General features: G+C 39.8%; 1 protein-coding gene across 1 annotated transcript in view; it reads right to left on the reverse strand.

The window, feature by feature from the left end:
• KIAA0586 (KIAA0586 ortholog) overlaps window positions 1–16,478 on the reverse strand; it is a 61,888-nt gene that overhangs the window by 36,178 nt on the left and 9,232 nt on the right. The window contains exons 9-18 of the mRNA XM_017831737.1: window positions 16,243–16,363; window positions 14,965–15,097; window positions 13,538–13,579; window positions 11,946–12,172; window positions 10,962–11,034; window positions 10,385–10,642; window positions 10,035–10,209; window positions 4,171–4,359; window positions 2,708–2,889; window positions 1,387–1,494 (exon numbers count right to left, since the gene is read on the reverse strand). Of these exons, the coding sequence (XP_017687226.1) occupies window positions 1,387–1,494; window positions 2,708–2,889; window positions 4,171–4,359; window positions 10,035–10,209; window positions 10,385–10,642; window positions 10,962–11,034; window positions 11,946–12,172; window positions 13,538–13,579; window positions 14,965–15,097; window positions 16,243–16,363 (1,508 nt within the window). The remainder of the gene's footprint in view (window positions 1–1,386; window positions 1,495–2,707; window positions 2,890–4,170; window positions 4,360–10,034; window positions 10,210–10,384; window positions 10,643–10,961; window positions 11,035–11,945; window positions 12,173–13,537; window positions 13,580–14,964; window positions 15,098–16,242; window positions 16,364–16,478) is intronic.

Raw genomic sequence — 16,478 nt, forward strand, 5'->3', positions numbered from 1 at the left:
AGAGAAAATGCTTTATCCACCTTACAAGTCAGGAGGAATTTCTTTGCACAGCATAAGAAGAGATTATCAGAACAACAACTTCCTACATGCTGACAACTGAAACCTGCTGTTACCAAATCTCATGGAATATTTCAGGATCAAAAGCTGTAGGGCAATAGTCTCTAAGTGTCTTAAGCAATTTACTGATGTACAATTGCTGTGGTGTTACTTAAAAATCAGACAATCACAGAATGTTTTGGGTTGGAAGGGACATTAAATACAATCTCCTTCCACCCACCTGCCATGTGCAGGGACACCTTCCACTAGACCAGGATGATCTAATTCCTGTTCAATCTGGCCTTGGACACATCCAGGGATGGGGCAGCAACAGCTTCTCTGGGCAACCTGTGCCAGAGCCTCACCACCCTCACAGCCAAGAATTTCTTCCCAATATCCCACCTAAACCTACTCTCTGTCAGTTTGAAACCATTCCCTCTTACTCTGTCACCCCATTGTAAATAGTCCCTCTCCATGTTTCTTGTGGGTTCCCTTCAGGCACTGGAAGGCTGCACTAGGTCACCCCAAAGCCTTCTCCTCTCCAGGCTGAACAATCTCAATTCCCTCCACCTTTCCTCATAGCAGAGGTGCTCCATCCCTCTAATCATCTTGGGGTGATGGAGTAATATAATTTTAAAATAATAATCACTATTCTAGTCCACAATCTCTGTCTTGTTCAGTGAATACTTTGACCACAGGACTCTGGAGGACCCCACTCCTGAAGTCAGAATAGCAACTAACACACAGGGCAAACAAAATGTACAATAATCATACAAAACCCATCCCTGCAGCACCGTGCCTTCACACTGCCCAGTCTGTCCTTATTGTTCAGCAGGCAGCAGTCACCCTTAGAGCTGTACAAAAACCTTCACTGCTGCTTAGATTAGATTAAAAACACTTCTGAAAAGTTCCATGGAAAGAAAATGGACTGGCCAGCTCCACACACCACGGGCTCCCAGGGACACAAAATGCCATGAACCACCAGAGAACAGCCAAGGAGCAGATGGAGGAATGAGGAACATCCTCAGCCTTCACATCAGAACACTGAAGCCAGAGTAAACCAGACAGACATGGGCCAACAGGGATTATAATTCTTAACAGGGCACAGAAACACTGTTTTTATTAAGAATTTTACTATGGTGATTATTTAATCTTGGAAGAATAGTGTCTTGCTATAATTTCTCATTTTCTTAAAACAAATACTTTACACAATAAATTCTCTAGAATAATTACTCAATTTTTCCTGGAACTGTCTCATTTCTCTAACTAAAACAAGACAATGAGATAACTTAGCAGTAATTTAACGTATTTTCTGTTTTGAACAAATCTGAATTCACAGACAATCAATACCTGTATTACAGCATCCACAGGAGGAAGAAGAGGTTCAGAGTCTGGAAGAACATGGTTTACACTCACACTGTCACTTGAAACACTGTCAATGTCCACACTTGGTAACACCTGGGAAAGAGAAAAAAAAAAAAAGCATCAATATAAAAATCTATGTATTAGCTTGGCTGTTATCACTGAACTTTTTTAGATTCTTCCAGCTGCTACTGAGCCACTAAACTTCAGAGACCCCTCCTTTTCTGGTGCCTGGACCTGGTATCACCTTGCTTCTGAAAAACAAAACCCTGTAAAAACCTAAGGGCAGAAATATTCACATGTTTTCTTGCAGTACCTGATTTTTCCTGTTCTTTAGTTCCCTGACACTTTGCCTTGCCTGTGACAGAAGGTGAGTGTACCTGTTATTTATAATTTATTATTTATATGGGAGATGTGTGTTTGACTTGCAGTTTGTTTGCACTGTGTAGGTTGGTTATTGGCTTCACAGTCACACATCTGGTACAGTAAAACAAAGGGAAAATTGTATTACAATATAAAAACAGGTCCACTGTAGCATCAAAATGGATTGTGTGTCTGTTAAGAGCAAAGATTTAAATGCTTGCTTAATTCCTCAGGGAAAAAAATCACATTAAGCATTTAAGAACTGGGTGAACTAACAGCAAAATGTGGGTGGAATAGTGACACAGCAAAGGAACAAACCACACAAAACTCTACCTGTATTTAACTCTGAGGTCCATGAATCATTTGAGTCTGAAAGGTGTATGTGGGACATGTACAGTCTCAACAATTTGAGCCCAAAATAATGAACACATAAGAAACATTCACTTCCTTGACAACAGACTCATGTTAAAAATTAAAACAACAAACTCCAGCCCGCCAGGTAAGGACTGTGGGGGTTGATTAATCTGCAGTGAAATCCTTGGGTTGACAATCATGCTTGAAACAGAAATCTTAAAGGTCAAAGCAGTCATCCAAGAAAACTGACATTTATATTTATACTTTTTTTTGATTCCAAGTTTGTTCTGGCTGAAAAATCTCATTACAAAAAAAGAAAATGTGACACAGATCTATTTTTACACACACCCTGCCTAGGTGACAGAGGGAAGAAATAGTTTTCTATTTTGGTGAAATAATAAAGATAATTGATAAAATATGAGTGAATATATTAGCACAGCATGAGAACTTCCTGGTCCCTCCATTCTTTATGTTTCTGTTGCTTGCTAAAAGCCATGTACTGATGTCAAAGAGCACTAGTGGTAGATCAGACTGCCTTTAATTAGCATTCATTAAAATAAACAAACAAATAATCATCACTCTTGAGAAGTACCTGCACAGAGAGCTGAGGTGGATCCTTTTTCTCTGATCTCATCTCTATCACAGCTATGTTTGGTTTTTTTATCTCAACTGGAGGTTTTGGCACTTGAGGGAGGGAGGTTGTAACTGTGACAGGGTGTGGTTTGTCTATGATGATCCCAGCAGGCTGCAGGGATGTACTGCTCTGGGTCTGACCTAAGGACAGTTGAAAAACAATTAAAAATACATCTAAATCTCCAAAGTCAGTCAATTCATAAATTAATTTAAATTAATTTCTACGTGTCTGTGTTTCATGTCAGACTGAGATTCTGTGTGCAATTACACACCCATTAAAAAGCCCCCTATTAACACTATGGGGATTCACCAGGTAATTTGAAGGCTTTCCCAGCAGAAACTGTAAACTCAACAGTGCCATTTTCAAAAATTACTTTCTTGACTGTGGTGACACCTACTGCTGAAAATCAGAATTGTGTTTGCTGATCAAAAAGTACACACCATGTTTCCCCCCCCTCACATTCTTGTAATCATATCCAAAATAAGATTACACTTATAATACCATCTCACAAATTTTTGAGAGACCCTTTAAAAAACATAATTCTCTTCTTTAAATGCCAATATAACACTAACCCTTCTCAAAACAAGGCCTGTAGAAAGGTTCTCTTCAAGGTGCAAAAGTACAGAGCCTTTTAACAATTAATTTAGTGTGTTTGGCACAATCCTACTGAAACTGCTGGGCTGAAGTCATTGCAAATGTTGAATCCAAGGGCCAGTAATTCAGTTCCTGCTTATGTGGACACCAAACTTAAAGCCAGAATATGAACCCTAGAAATGGAAAGTGTGCAAGAAAGGGGACAGGTAAGCAATAAAAGTGGGGTAATAAGCTCCAGTACCTGAAAGGAGCCTACAAGAAGGATGGAGAGGGACTTTTTACAAGAGAATGTAGTGACAGGACAAGGGGGAATGGCCTCAAACTGACCAAGAGTAGCTTTGGATTGGATATCAGGAAGAAATTATTCCCTGTAAAGGGAGTGAGGCCCTGGCACAGGTTGCCCAGAGAAGCTTTGGATGCCCCAACCCTGGAAGTGTCCAAGGCCAGGTTGGATGGAGCTCTGTGCAAACTGGTCCAGTGGAAGGTGTCCCTGCCCATGGAACAAGATGATCCTCAAGGTCGCTTCCAACCCAAACCCTTCTGTGATTCTGTGAAATAACTGCTCTATCAGGGTGTCACTAGACATCCAGAATAAAGTATGAGGAAAAACAGAACATTTTAAACTGATCCCCCAGACATCCTATGGGAAGGGCAGCTGCAAATCTCATGGACCAGGGCAAACCACAGAATGGTTTGGGCTGAAAGGGACCTTAGAGATCATCTAATTCCAACCCTCAAATCACTGATTTGAGAAGGAACAAGTTGTATTTCCACGAAGCAGCAGTAATTAACCTCCACACCTCCTTCTCCAGGTTACTTGCTCCTACCTAGTGGAATAGCCACGGGAATGAGGTGACCTTCAAGGGGGCCATAGGCAGGAGGTACATCCTGACTGGGACTGAAGACATACTGATTTTCCTGGGCAAGAGCATACACAGGATGCTGTTTCCTGGGGCTGGTGATGACCTTCTGTGTGTGAGAAGAAGTCTGGGTTCTTGCTGACTTAACCTTTGTACCTGAAACAAGAGTAGATAAACTGCATGTCATCGACACGTACAAACCCAGGGACATCCCACATTCTGCTAATTCAAGCCTTCCTGCTGAAGGAATTATAAATATTTGCTGAGGGATGGAGGGAGTGAGGGAGGGAGTCAGGAAGGGCAGAATCTAGAAGTGCTAAGGGAGATGTCTCAGTATTGACAGCAATGAAGGAGTTAAAATTGCCATTTTCAAGCTGAATCTACCAGATAAAAGCACAGAAAGATGAAAAGAACACAAGGATGGTAGCAGGATGAAACAAAATACGTGATTTAGGTTTCAAATGCAGTCACAAGACTGACAGGTACTCAAAGGAACAGGTATAATCTACAAATTCCTGGTTTAACAACTCACTGCTACTGGCAAATCAAGCCATAAGTAATATCCATAATTCTTGACTTCCAGCATCAAGGAAGCACTGATTTCTCTGGTCCAGTTTTTAAAGTTTATTGTAAATAGCAGCCAGAAGTAATTTGTGTGTAAAAGTATCTTCAGCATATAGCACAGGAGAGCATTTATTGCAAAGTGCATTTCTCACTGTACAGTCATGCAAGACCTTATTCAGCCTAAATTTTTTGCAAGCAATGGTTATTATTAAGGAAATTATTAACTTTAATCTAAATGGGTAAATTCTTCCCAAAAAGGAGTCAACCACTGTGAATCAAACAGAAGTGCTTCTGCTGCTACTTTGCAGGCATCAGGAAAATGAATCTGTAAAGAGTCACGTTGGTAACCAGCTCCATCTCTTTGTTACAGCCAAAAAAATGTCATGTTACTCCTCTGTTGTTTCTAACCAACACCTCCCTGTGTTCCTGGCCACTTAACACGTGGCAAACAGCACTTCTTAGCTCTGTTCACATTTAAAGAGCCTCCTAATTAACTGAAGAATGAAAGTCAACGATTATAAAGTAGGGGGATGAAAAAGATTGATAATCTGACTTTTAACAAATGCAGACAAGCAAATAAGGCAATTCTCTCACAAAGTGGTGTTTTTGTACAGACAAATTATGGGTTATAAGCCTGGAAACAAGAAGGGCAAGTCACAACTCTTCAGTGAGAGGTCAGAAAGGAGAGTCTCTGGAAAAGGCTTTGCTGTCCCGTTGGATAAGCAATGGGAAGAGAAATCACAATAAAATGCTGTGGCCAAGGGGATAAAACCCTCAGATGTGTCAACAGGATGTCAGAGAGATGGAGCAGGAGGAGACTTCCATATATGATAACTCTGCATTCAGTACTAAGTCTGTACCTCTGTAAGTATTAAAACAGATTGGATATCAAAAGGCCTTTTTCATTTTTTAAGGAAAAATCACCTGGAAACTGAAGTAGCTGCAAACTGAAGCCAAAACCTCACTACAAATCAGATGCTCAATTTGAAGTGTCCTATTTCCTACTGAACCAGAAGGTGTCCAGCCACGGGAAGAAGCAACTAAGGGCAGAATTTCTGATGCCCTTAAATGCTGAGCATGTGCCTTTCTGCCCAGCACAGGTTAGCCAGAAAAACTGTTCTGCAGTCAGAGACAAATTACTGGAGTCAGGAACATAAACAGATACAGTTCAGAGGCCTGTGATTTAGCAGAGGTCACACTACATGATCTCACAGTCCCCCTTGGCCTTGAACTTTTGAGCAAAAGCAGGAATTGGCAGTGTATCTGTAGTGCTGCCAACTTGTAAAAACAAGGTTCTCACAGTGGGAATGATGAAGTACTGTACACACACAGCACCTCATTTTAATTGCTTTCAACTTTTCATTTCCCCCCTCAAAAGTTTATTTGCACTGGGCAGAAACTAGACATTTAATTAAACTTAGCTTTAAAAAAAACTAGTGTTTTACATCTACTTATCAGTTCACATTATGCAAGAAAACAACTCCAAGGTTGTTTTTTTTTTTTTTAGAAATGATCTCTTACTCATAAAAGTGTTGGTTGATTTTTTTTTTCCTAACTTCCCATAAGAAAGCAAGCATTAGTCACCAGAGTTTATTTGCAAAGAAAATGGTTGAGAGTTATAAAATGACTGAAAAGAGACTCTCCAGATGGCCATTTCAGTCTTAAATAAACATCCTTATTCTAACACTAATTTAAACCAAGCTCAGTGGATCGCTCTGACAAAACAGGGTCATTTAATAAGTCTGGATTTTCCAGCCAATCAAACCCCAGGCCAAAGACTTCCAACTATTTCTAAGCCTTTATCACCTGGGACATCAAGGCCAGGAAGGGAATCTGCGGGTGCAGATCTGTGAGATTGGGTCCTTCCTTTCTTTTTTTTTAAAGAACCTGGTGCTTTAAAGCGCTCACTCAACTCTGCTGCATTTTATTTACACTCCTACTACAGAGGAGAAGGGATCTGTTTCTAATTTTCTTATTTGTACTTCCCTGCCATAACAGGATCTTCACAAGAGCAGCAAAAGCATTTAACTGTTTCACCTTCACGAGACCCACGTGAAACACCAGCTATTACTGTTCCATTTCATTGACAAGGTGCAGGAAAGCACAAAAATTAAGCACCCTGAGCAACTGTCTTACCCAGAGTCAGGTAATGCCAGTATCAAGCAAAAGCTGACCTCATTTTAAAGCCAGTAAAATCAGAGAATTGGAATAGGACATATTCATTGGAGTGCTTCCTTTAAATTCTTCCTTTCTTCCCTTAGATAAGAACACAAGGGGGGGGTGTGTGTCTTATTTTATTTACTGCCCCGATAAGAGACAAAACCATAACCTTCCATAAGTGCAGCCTGATGTGAAATAGAGAAACAGATTTTCTGGTGGCTTTATTCCTGCAAACACACGTTGCTGTGCTGCTGCTGAGTGACTTCATGGCTTGGAATGGGGAAAGGCTATCCAGAGTTCATCCTGTTTTCAGGCAAAGAGCTTCAAACCGTGTTTGTCACACGCAGGAGTGCTGGAAGATTGAAGGCACCATCGATCCAGTGCAGTTTTCTCTTTAATTTCTATTTGCCTCCAGCAGAAAACAAGCACAGGAGCAGCTTCTTACAACTGCACACAACCTGAACCTTCACTTTTCACTGACACCACGGAATTAAACATGTTATTGGTAGAAAACTGCTAGTTTCAAATCATCAAATAACGTATTTATTATAATTAGTTGGAGGAGGGGGCACTCTTTCTGCCACTTTACAAGATACTGTTGCTGGAATGGTGAAATTGGCCTCCCTGGAAAGGTTGTGACCTTCCATAAAGGACAAGAGGCCAATAAATATAGAAGAAAATTCATTTTGGACTCAGCAAAAGCAGAACTGCTGATTGAATATTTTTAAAGAAGTGTCTGTTCTCAATCCAAATCTTAGTGGTCACTGTGTTACTGTTATTGCTACACTAAGTGCTTACCAGCACACATTTTGTTCAAACAAATCTGTGCAGAATAAATTAAATTATAGGTGCACAGCATAGCCAGGAGTCAAAATGAGAGATCTATCATGCTGGTCTACCAATATAACATTATTCACCAAAAAAACCCCACAAAAGACATGTTTCAAGAGAGGTAAAATAAAATATACAAGCAACAAGACTATCTGTTTTCATGTAACCCGTTCTCACCTTTTTAAAAAAAAAAGTAAGTCCTGAGGTTTTCTAGGTTTTTGCCAGGACTGTAACTCACATTTTCCAGGAGGGTTATGAGAATTGGGAATACTTTCTACCAGTAACACTTTTTCTTCATGGATCACAACTGGGCTCCAGAGCACAGGCAAGAGAAGTGCCAGGAAATGGCACGAAGAGCACGTGGGGCTAAACAAGAGATTCTTGTACTGTTTTGAGGATCTGCCACTGTGGATGAACATTGTGACCACAGAATGGTCTGGGTTGGAAGGGACCTTAAAGACCATCCACTTCCAACCCCCTGCCATGGGCAGGGACACCTCCCACTAGCCCAGGTTGCTCAATAGTATTAAAATAATAATAATGTAAAAAAACCCCCCAACAAACCCAACCTCAAACCCAGCAGTGCCTGCCCTTCAAAGACATATCTGTGTTTTACACCACACACTTTAATGGCCCAAAAACACGCTTTCATCAAGTGCCTGCCTTCTGATGTTCATCTCTTGTGTTTCACACAGAACAGAGCATTTTTACAGCTGCAATAAAAACCCAGGCAGGGTTTTTAAAACGTGACATTTAAGATTGCATCCAGTGTATTTTCCCTGCGTGGGTAACAACAGTGCAAGTGCATTAAGTGTGGAGGGAGCCAGCTCATATTTTCCCATTGATGCACATCCTATTAACTCCACTGTGCCCATAATCACTTTAATACCTCTTACACTGAACCCTCTGTCCCATCTCCACACTTTCTCTCCATCATTACCCTTTATCATGTAATTTGCTCACTGTATCTTGCAGTAATACCACACAAATTAGATTTTCTAACATATCAGTTAAAGATTGACCTTATCTTCTGTATTAAGAATCAGCTAAATTTTGAGAAGACAACTAAGAAATAAAACTGATCCAATTAAAACATTACTTTCTACTGATTCAAGATTAAGTTTATCCACACTCAGGTCAGATATCATAGAGTCTCCCTTTTTTATAATTTTTACACATTTTTAATAGGTTTGAAAATTGGTATCATCTTATCTTAATACTTTGCCTACAAAACTAATGAATGGAATTCATTATTAATCCACTAATAATCTTTGACAATTAAATGGCCTTAACAAGCTCTTACAGAAAGGAGTTATACTCTGCTTTAACACTGATTGGACTCACAAAAGAGGTTGCCTGCTTTTAGTGAACTTCATCAGTGATTCTGATGACTTCTTTCAGTATTTCCAAGTTAACAGATGTCATCTTCAAGCCCATACATTTAATTTTTCATGTTTCAATCAATGTCTTAGAAGCGGGAAATTAACTCTCAGGCTTCCTTAATCTTTCAAATCTCAGTACCTTTCTGAACCCTGAATGAATTAAGCACGTAAATGACATGACTGGATAAACCTGACATAAAGAATTCATCTCTCAGTGACCTTTATCAAAAGCCGAGTTCATTTTCCAACACACTCAGCTTTCAGATGTGATCACTTCTGGCAATTCAGCTCTTTGAGACTTGGACAACAATAGAGACATATTAATATACTTCTTAAAGTATTAATATACTTCTTAAATTTAGAAACATCAAATTAGATTATCAAATAAATTTTATTTATTTGATAATCTAAAGTAAGTGAGATACACACTAGGCAAGTCTGAAAACTTATGGGCTTTTTTTTTTTTTTTAGTTTTGAAAAGAGCATCTTAAATAGAAATAGAAACAGAAATGGATTATTTCAGTTGGACAGGACCTACAATAATCATCTAATCCCGATGGATTAGATAACCTGAGCCATTCAGAGCTGACCAAAAGTTAAAGCCTGGTATTTCTATACACATATATTTTATATAAAGATATATATAGAAATAGATCTAGATATATAGATATAGAGATACAGATATAAATATATTATTTGTAAGGGCATTTTCCAAATGCCTCTTAAACACTGGCAAACCTGGGGCAGTGACCACCCCTCTAGAAAGCAACTGCAGCTGCTTAGGCTTTAAATTGAAGAGCAGGTGAACTACAATTAAATAGCTTCATTTATACAAGGAATACCTAACAGGAAAACTGGGAAGGAACACCTTGTTCACATCAAATGGTTACTTACCTTTAACATACTCTATCAGCTTGGGCCTTGGAAGCTTGGATTTGGGAGAGGGAGAGTTGAACCTCAGATATGGGGCTTTTTTGAGGGTGCTGCGATGGCCCTGGTAAATTGGTTTCCCATAAACTCGACACAGATAATCTTCATTTTGTACCAGTGCACTTCCACTCCTAGGGCCCTGATGCACCTCAAAAGGGAAAACAAAAAAAGCAGTTTACAATTCTTCACGTACAAAAATTTGAACAGGGCCACCACTTTCATTTCTAATTATTACAGTTACACGCACAATTTGTCACGTCGATGCTGCATTAACAGTTGTCACCAAAAGAGAAACCAACCACCTGGGAACTCACATCTGCCCTTCCTTCTCTCCTCTGCAAACCCTCAGGAAAGTAAGTTCTAAGCCTCTGTTTCCTGGTGTTATCTTCCTCTTGCTTCTGCAATGGCTTAGCTGCACACAGAGGCATCTTTGTCGAGCCACCTTGGATTTGTTGAGTTTTCGCTTTCATTTCCTTCTTGGCCTTCATAGCCTTGAGGTTTTGGGCTCTCTTGATCCATGGGAGTTTGGGATCATATTTCACTTGTTCTGAATCATTTCTTGCCATTTCGGCCTAAAGACAAAACATAAACCATAGTAAATGGAGATTTTTATCTTCAAGGCTATCAGAAGAGCCTGTGGGTAACTCTGAAGCTCTGAGAAACGGTCTGTTCTCCATGTCACCCAGCAACTGGGACCAGAGATTTTCAATAAGAACCCAAAGTTCTAAAATAAAAGCAAATATTTTATTGTAGCCTGCTACATGCTAGGAATAATAAGCAGCTTTCTCACGTTTTCCAGGTGTGAGCAAACCACTTCACTATGGACAGGAAAGAACGAGGCAAGGTGGAAAAACACCAGGCAAAAATCTGAACTCATTTTTCCAGCCATACCTGGATTTCTTCACTGATTGCCTGGATCCACTCGTCCACAGCCCTCCTGATACGGATCTCTTCCAACACATCTCTGAAACAGAAGAAAGAACTATTTCAGGTCAGATTTCTTCCTGGGAAAGTAGTGACCTATAAATGCTATAAAAAGGGAAATCCAGAACACAGACAGGAGGATTTTTGCACCTCTACATCCTCCAAAGGGATTAAACAAAGCCATGATTTCCCAAATCCAAACCTGTTCATATGGAATGCCTGCAAACCCCACTCCCTGCTGGGAAGTACTAACCTTACTGCAAATATCTAGGAATCAGAGGCAGCCATGTGTCAGCTCCTGCTTTGAGCAAAACTGCAAAAACAAGGCTACAAAAACACTCCAGCTCAAAAGACAAAAAGCAGATGACAAATTACTACATGCCCTGCAAGATAATGAGAGCAGATATCATGCCTGAAAAAATAAATCTTTACATGTACATAGAATAGCTGCTTTCCTCAGGAAAATGCAAGTTTAAGTTGCATTTTAATAGGAAAACTTTCATTATGATTCAAGCAAGAGTATTTAACACAACTAACGAAGCAAAAGTTCAAAAGGCAAAGATGTGCTGTAGGATGATTCATTCTGTAACATTTACAGGATTACAAATGATGAAAATAGTCTTGAATTTCCTTATTTGTTTGGGATGTTTGTATGGAGGCAGCTCAATGCCCCAAAGTCATGGCAAGCAGAGCAGTTTGTCCAGATGACAAAGCCTCAGAATTCAGACTTAGCAAGAAGTGACAGGCACCTGACAAAAATTCAGTTCACATCACAAGGGTCAAACACCACCTGAAGTTCAAGAACCAGCCAAGGATTGCTAAGAAGAGTCAATAAATACTTTTTGCATTAGTTCTTCAATGCACAGATTTAAAAAAAAATCAGAAAAGAGGTGCTAAAAGGAGTTCACAGACAAGGAGCAGCCTCACAAGCACTGAATTGAAGGGTCTGACCTGTTTGTAGTCAAGCTGTTAATGAAGGAATATGTGGCATCTCCATCCTTTGCACGAGTGACAGCTTCCAGATTCTCCTCGAGAAATTTCTTATTGTTTTGAACTCCTCTCAAAGTCCTCTCAGCATCCCTCAGGATGGATTTGGGCACTTGGATGTTTTGAAGGATGGATGGTCTATTGAGCAGAGGATGTTCAGGAGGATCGGGTGCAACAGTGGGACTTTTGGACTAAAATTGAAACAGAACCTCCAGCTTTTAATCAGAGACTGTAATATCCTATTAATCTCTGCCAAATATCCTATTATCAGTGCCATCACAGGGAATGCCACCAACTTGAATTACTCCAGAACATTCAGCGTGTTGCAAATATATTTAGAAGCCAAGAAAACTGAAAGACACCCAAAAAAACCCCTCAAATGGCAAATGATGTAAAGTGTGAGAAGCAATACTAATGAAGACCATAAGCATGTGAGAGGATGGCAATTAGGGACATGAAGCATCACATGCAAATCTCTCCATGTAACGGTAATTAAATATAACTAAAGCCTAATAAAAACCAACCTTCTCTCAGTATATGCACTTGTTTGGCATCAGTCTACCCCAGGAAACACCAATCAATACCTCTAAGTTTTAACAACAAGATAAACCCCTCAAAAGCCCTTGATCCTCTCCCACTTTCACTGATCTTCGCTTTTCAGAAGGAACAATGAAGCCTTTTCCTTTGCAGAACCCTTTCACAGAGATAAAAATCGAGCATAAATTAGCTGCTAAATACAAAAGGAAGGGACACAAACACAGGAAACAAGTTCTCAGAGTCATTCTCACACTCCTGATGAAACCCAGAGGCCCCTGAGAACTTCATTTAACAACCAAAAAAAAATTAAAAAAGAGATAAATGTACATTAAAAAAAAAAAATCAAATCAAAACCAAAATACCCAAACTTGAGTAGACTCTGAAAGCATCAACTGAATGAACAGAAAAAAGAAGACCTCACAGATCACAACTCAGTTTTGGTTTTAAGGTTGTTCTTTTATCAAATCAGAATTAAACACAAGTTTCTGTTCTAACAGGTGTTTTGTCACAATGGACACAACAAAACAGAAACCAACACACTGATCCCATAGTCCTGGATTTTCCTGGTGAGAAAAGGACAATATACCAAATTATTTATCAATTTTACATAGGCCTTCATTTTTAAAAGAAACTTTTTGACAAATAGTAGCTCAGTAAGAGCTAAAATCTGTGAGAAAATGTAAGAATTACAGATCCATGTTCAATTGTAAAATGATGTGAAGTTGCCAGGTAGGCCCAGATCATGAAATGATAATTATCAGTCCACACTGTGTCCACTTGAGACAGCAGCTTTTTGCCTGACATTTGTATTATTCCCTCAAGGTACTTTCACTAAGATCTGATTTAGACAAGTCTAAGAACAAGTTAAATCTTACTTTGGGTAATGTAATCTATACATAACAGCAACCTTTTAATAAACATACATAGTCATGCAGTGTCATTTCATTGCAAACACATTCAAAACTGCATCAGTATCACAGTATTTAAAAAAAATAATTAAAAAAAAAATCAAGGTCTACCTTAATAAGATTATTCATGTCAGATTTCCATGAATTTGCTTCCTAAAAAGACAGAAGAAGAGCTGTTGAAACTTTAACCCAAAGACAGATCCACCGGGGTCAAATCCCAAGCAGGTATTTGATGAGTGTAACTGGGCCCAGTGAATTCCCTGGGAAGCACTGAATGGCACAGCTCACTCCTGCTGGGTTGGAGCACCACCTTCTGTCCTCAGCTCATTCAGCCCTTTGCTTTATGGCAAAGCAAAGGCTCACTTACCCAACCAAGCATTTATTATCTCACTCCACAAACCTCTCAAGTCCCTAACTGACCCAACTTTCTACCTACTGAAGTCACCTCTGTCTTCCCATTGACCTTTTTCATGAGAGAAAAGAGGTTTCAAACCATTTGTGTCACCTTTGTCTTCCTCCCCTGCCGCTCCTTTCTCCCATCTCATCCCTTTATGTTGCCTATAAAAGGTATGTTACTTGTTTAAGTTTTTAGCAATAGTGGAGAGCAAATATTTGCAACATAAACGGGGCACGTGGCACCTGCTCTGTTACTAATAGGAACAGTTAAACATACAACCCACTAAATGCTACAAAATCTATACAGAAATGCATCATCTATGCTGTAAGATCTGATGAGTGAAGCTACATTTTCTAAAGATCCAGCAACAGACAACTGGCATGTACTACAAAACATTTTTAGGGAAATAGGAAAGCTGAAACCAGCAGAACCAGAGCCATCACGTTCCAAGCTAATTCAGAGACCTGAATTTACAAGTCTTTCTTCCCTCACACTGTGTATATTTACAAGAAGAGAGGACCCCAGCACACCTTTTTTCCACGTGGAACCAGGTTAACAAACAGATAAAATCCTCAATCGTCAAAAAAACCCCACGTTGCCAGCACAGAACCAGGTTTTGTACCTCCAAAGGTACAAAATAACTGGCATAAGACACAAGGATGTGTGCCAGGCAATTCCTTGGAAACAGCACTCCTTACAAAGTGAAGTGGCAAAATGAGGAAGGAAGTGCTTAAGTGATCCCTTAAAGCTGACTGCAGATAAGTGGATCACTGTTCTTTCCCAAATGGGAATGTTACATCACCTCTGGTATTACAGGAAGAGAGCAAGCAGAGAACAGGCACTGAAAATATCTGAAACCTTAAAATACACAAGTAAATAACTCCCTTTTTTTTTTCCTTTCTCACCTGTTTTAAGTCTGGGGCAATGGCAGGAAGAGCCTCTACAGTCCAGTCCATCATTCAAGCTCAAATTCCTTTCCCACACACAAAGGCTCCAATATTTCAATTAATTTTAAACAAATGTTGGTCTTTTTACAGGGGTAGAAGCAAAAGCAACACTTTTACTGACACCAGACTTCTAAGTTTTTCTCCATTTTTATTCCCCTTATTGAAACTCCTGGTCATTCTAACATGGATTTTACCTGGAGCATGTTGTGCATTTCTCTTCTCAGCTGGCCAAGATCTTGAAGTAAATCATCTGCTTTTTGCACTGTCTTCTCAATTGAACTGTAGCTTTCAAAAGCAGGGACTGGCTCTGTATGCAAAGCATTGTGCCTGATGGGAGGAAACATTCCTGATTAAAACTCTCATGGCTCCTCATGTGGCCCAAGAAAGCAGCCAACTGTGAAACCAAGCATGAATTTAGAGTGCAAGAACACCAAACCTTCAGATAAAAGTGGAATTTGCTTTTGCATCTGAACTTAGAGAGAGATTACTGGGTTTTCTCTGCTTATCACTTAACACCTTGTATTTTCAACAGTGAAACTACATTTCACTGAGCAATATTTAAACTTTGGATACCTCTCCATTTGAAGCAAATAACATTTTTGTCCACACTACCATAGATCAGAGAGTATATATGTAGCAGTTTCTCACTGTATTAGTGAAGTTATGACATTGCATTATTGCCTGGGGAAAATATGTTTCAGACTGGATGGCTCAGAACATTTTTTTCCACCCACTCTAAAGCTTAGGAATTCTTAGGTGGCTGCTGCTCCTTCCCACCAAAGTGTTTTCATGCAGATCCCACAAGCAGGCAGTTCAGAGTCTCACTGACAATGGCACTTGGACACAAAGCCTGCCCAGCTGTGCCTGCACATCTGGCTGCCTGACACAACTCTCCAGGCTGCTATAATAAAAAAAACACATACTTAGAGACAGAAAAACACTCCAAGTGCCACCCACTGACCCCTGAGAAAGATGTTATGAACTATCTTAGCAACAAGCCCTCAGCTACCTGCACTACCAGAGAAATCACAGAATTATGGGATATCCTGAGTTGGAAGGGACCCTCAAGGATCATCAAAGTCCAGCTCCTGGCCCTGCACAGAAAAACCCCAAAAATCACACCATGTGCCTGAGAGCATTGTCAAAACACTTCTTGAGCTCTGTCAGCCTTGGTGCTGTGACCAGTTCCCTGGGGAGCTGTTCCAGTGCCCAGTCAAGTGGGGGAAGAACCTTTTCCTGAGATCCATCCTAAACCTCCCCTGACTCAGCCTCCTGCTGTTCCCTCAGGTCCTATCAAAAGCAATGCAAAAGTAGCACAGAAATACTCCAATGTTCTACTTCAAGCACAGCTTAGTCAAGCTCAAGGCCCACACCAGTGACTCTATTACACCACCAATATCTAATACACCTCTCTCAGTTTCACTAAAAAACCAAAAACTCCTCCTCAGTTTTGGATTGCTATGTTTATTTACCTGTCCCTCTCAGAATGCCAGCTCATTTCATTGCTGTTTAATGCTGTTTTCTTGGAATACTCATTTTGCCTCAGTGGCATTTCTTGAGGACTCGGAATACGCTCCAGAAGTTTCCTTTCACCTAAGGCAGAAAAAAAGAAAGTTCCCTTTTTTCCAATATATTTAATACTTTATTTTCCTTTCAAGATATTTTCACCACTATCTAATACTCCCCGAGGATAGCAAAAATATTTTTG

The sequence above is a fragment of the Lepidothrix coronata genome, unplaced genomic scaffold, assembly GCF_001604755.1.
Source record: "Lepidothrix coronata isolate B3197 unplaced genomic scaffold, Lepidothrix_coronata-1.0 Scaffold196, whole genome shotgun sequence".
In the NCBI taxonomy this organism is placed as follows: domain Eukaryota; kingdom Metazoa; phylum Chordata; class Aves; order Passeriformes; family Pipridae; genus Lepidothrix; species Lepidothrix coronata.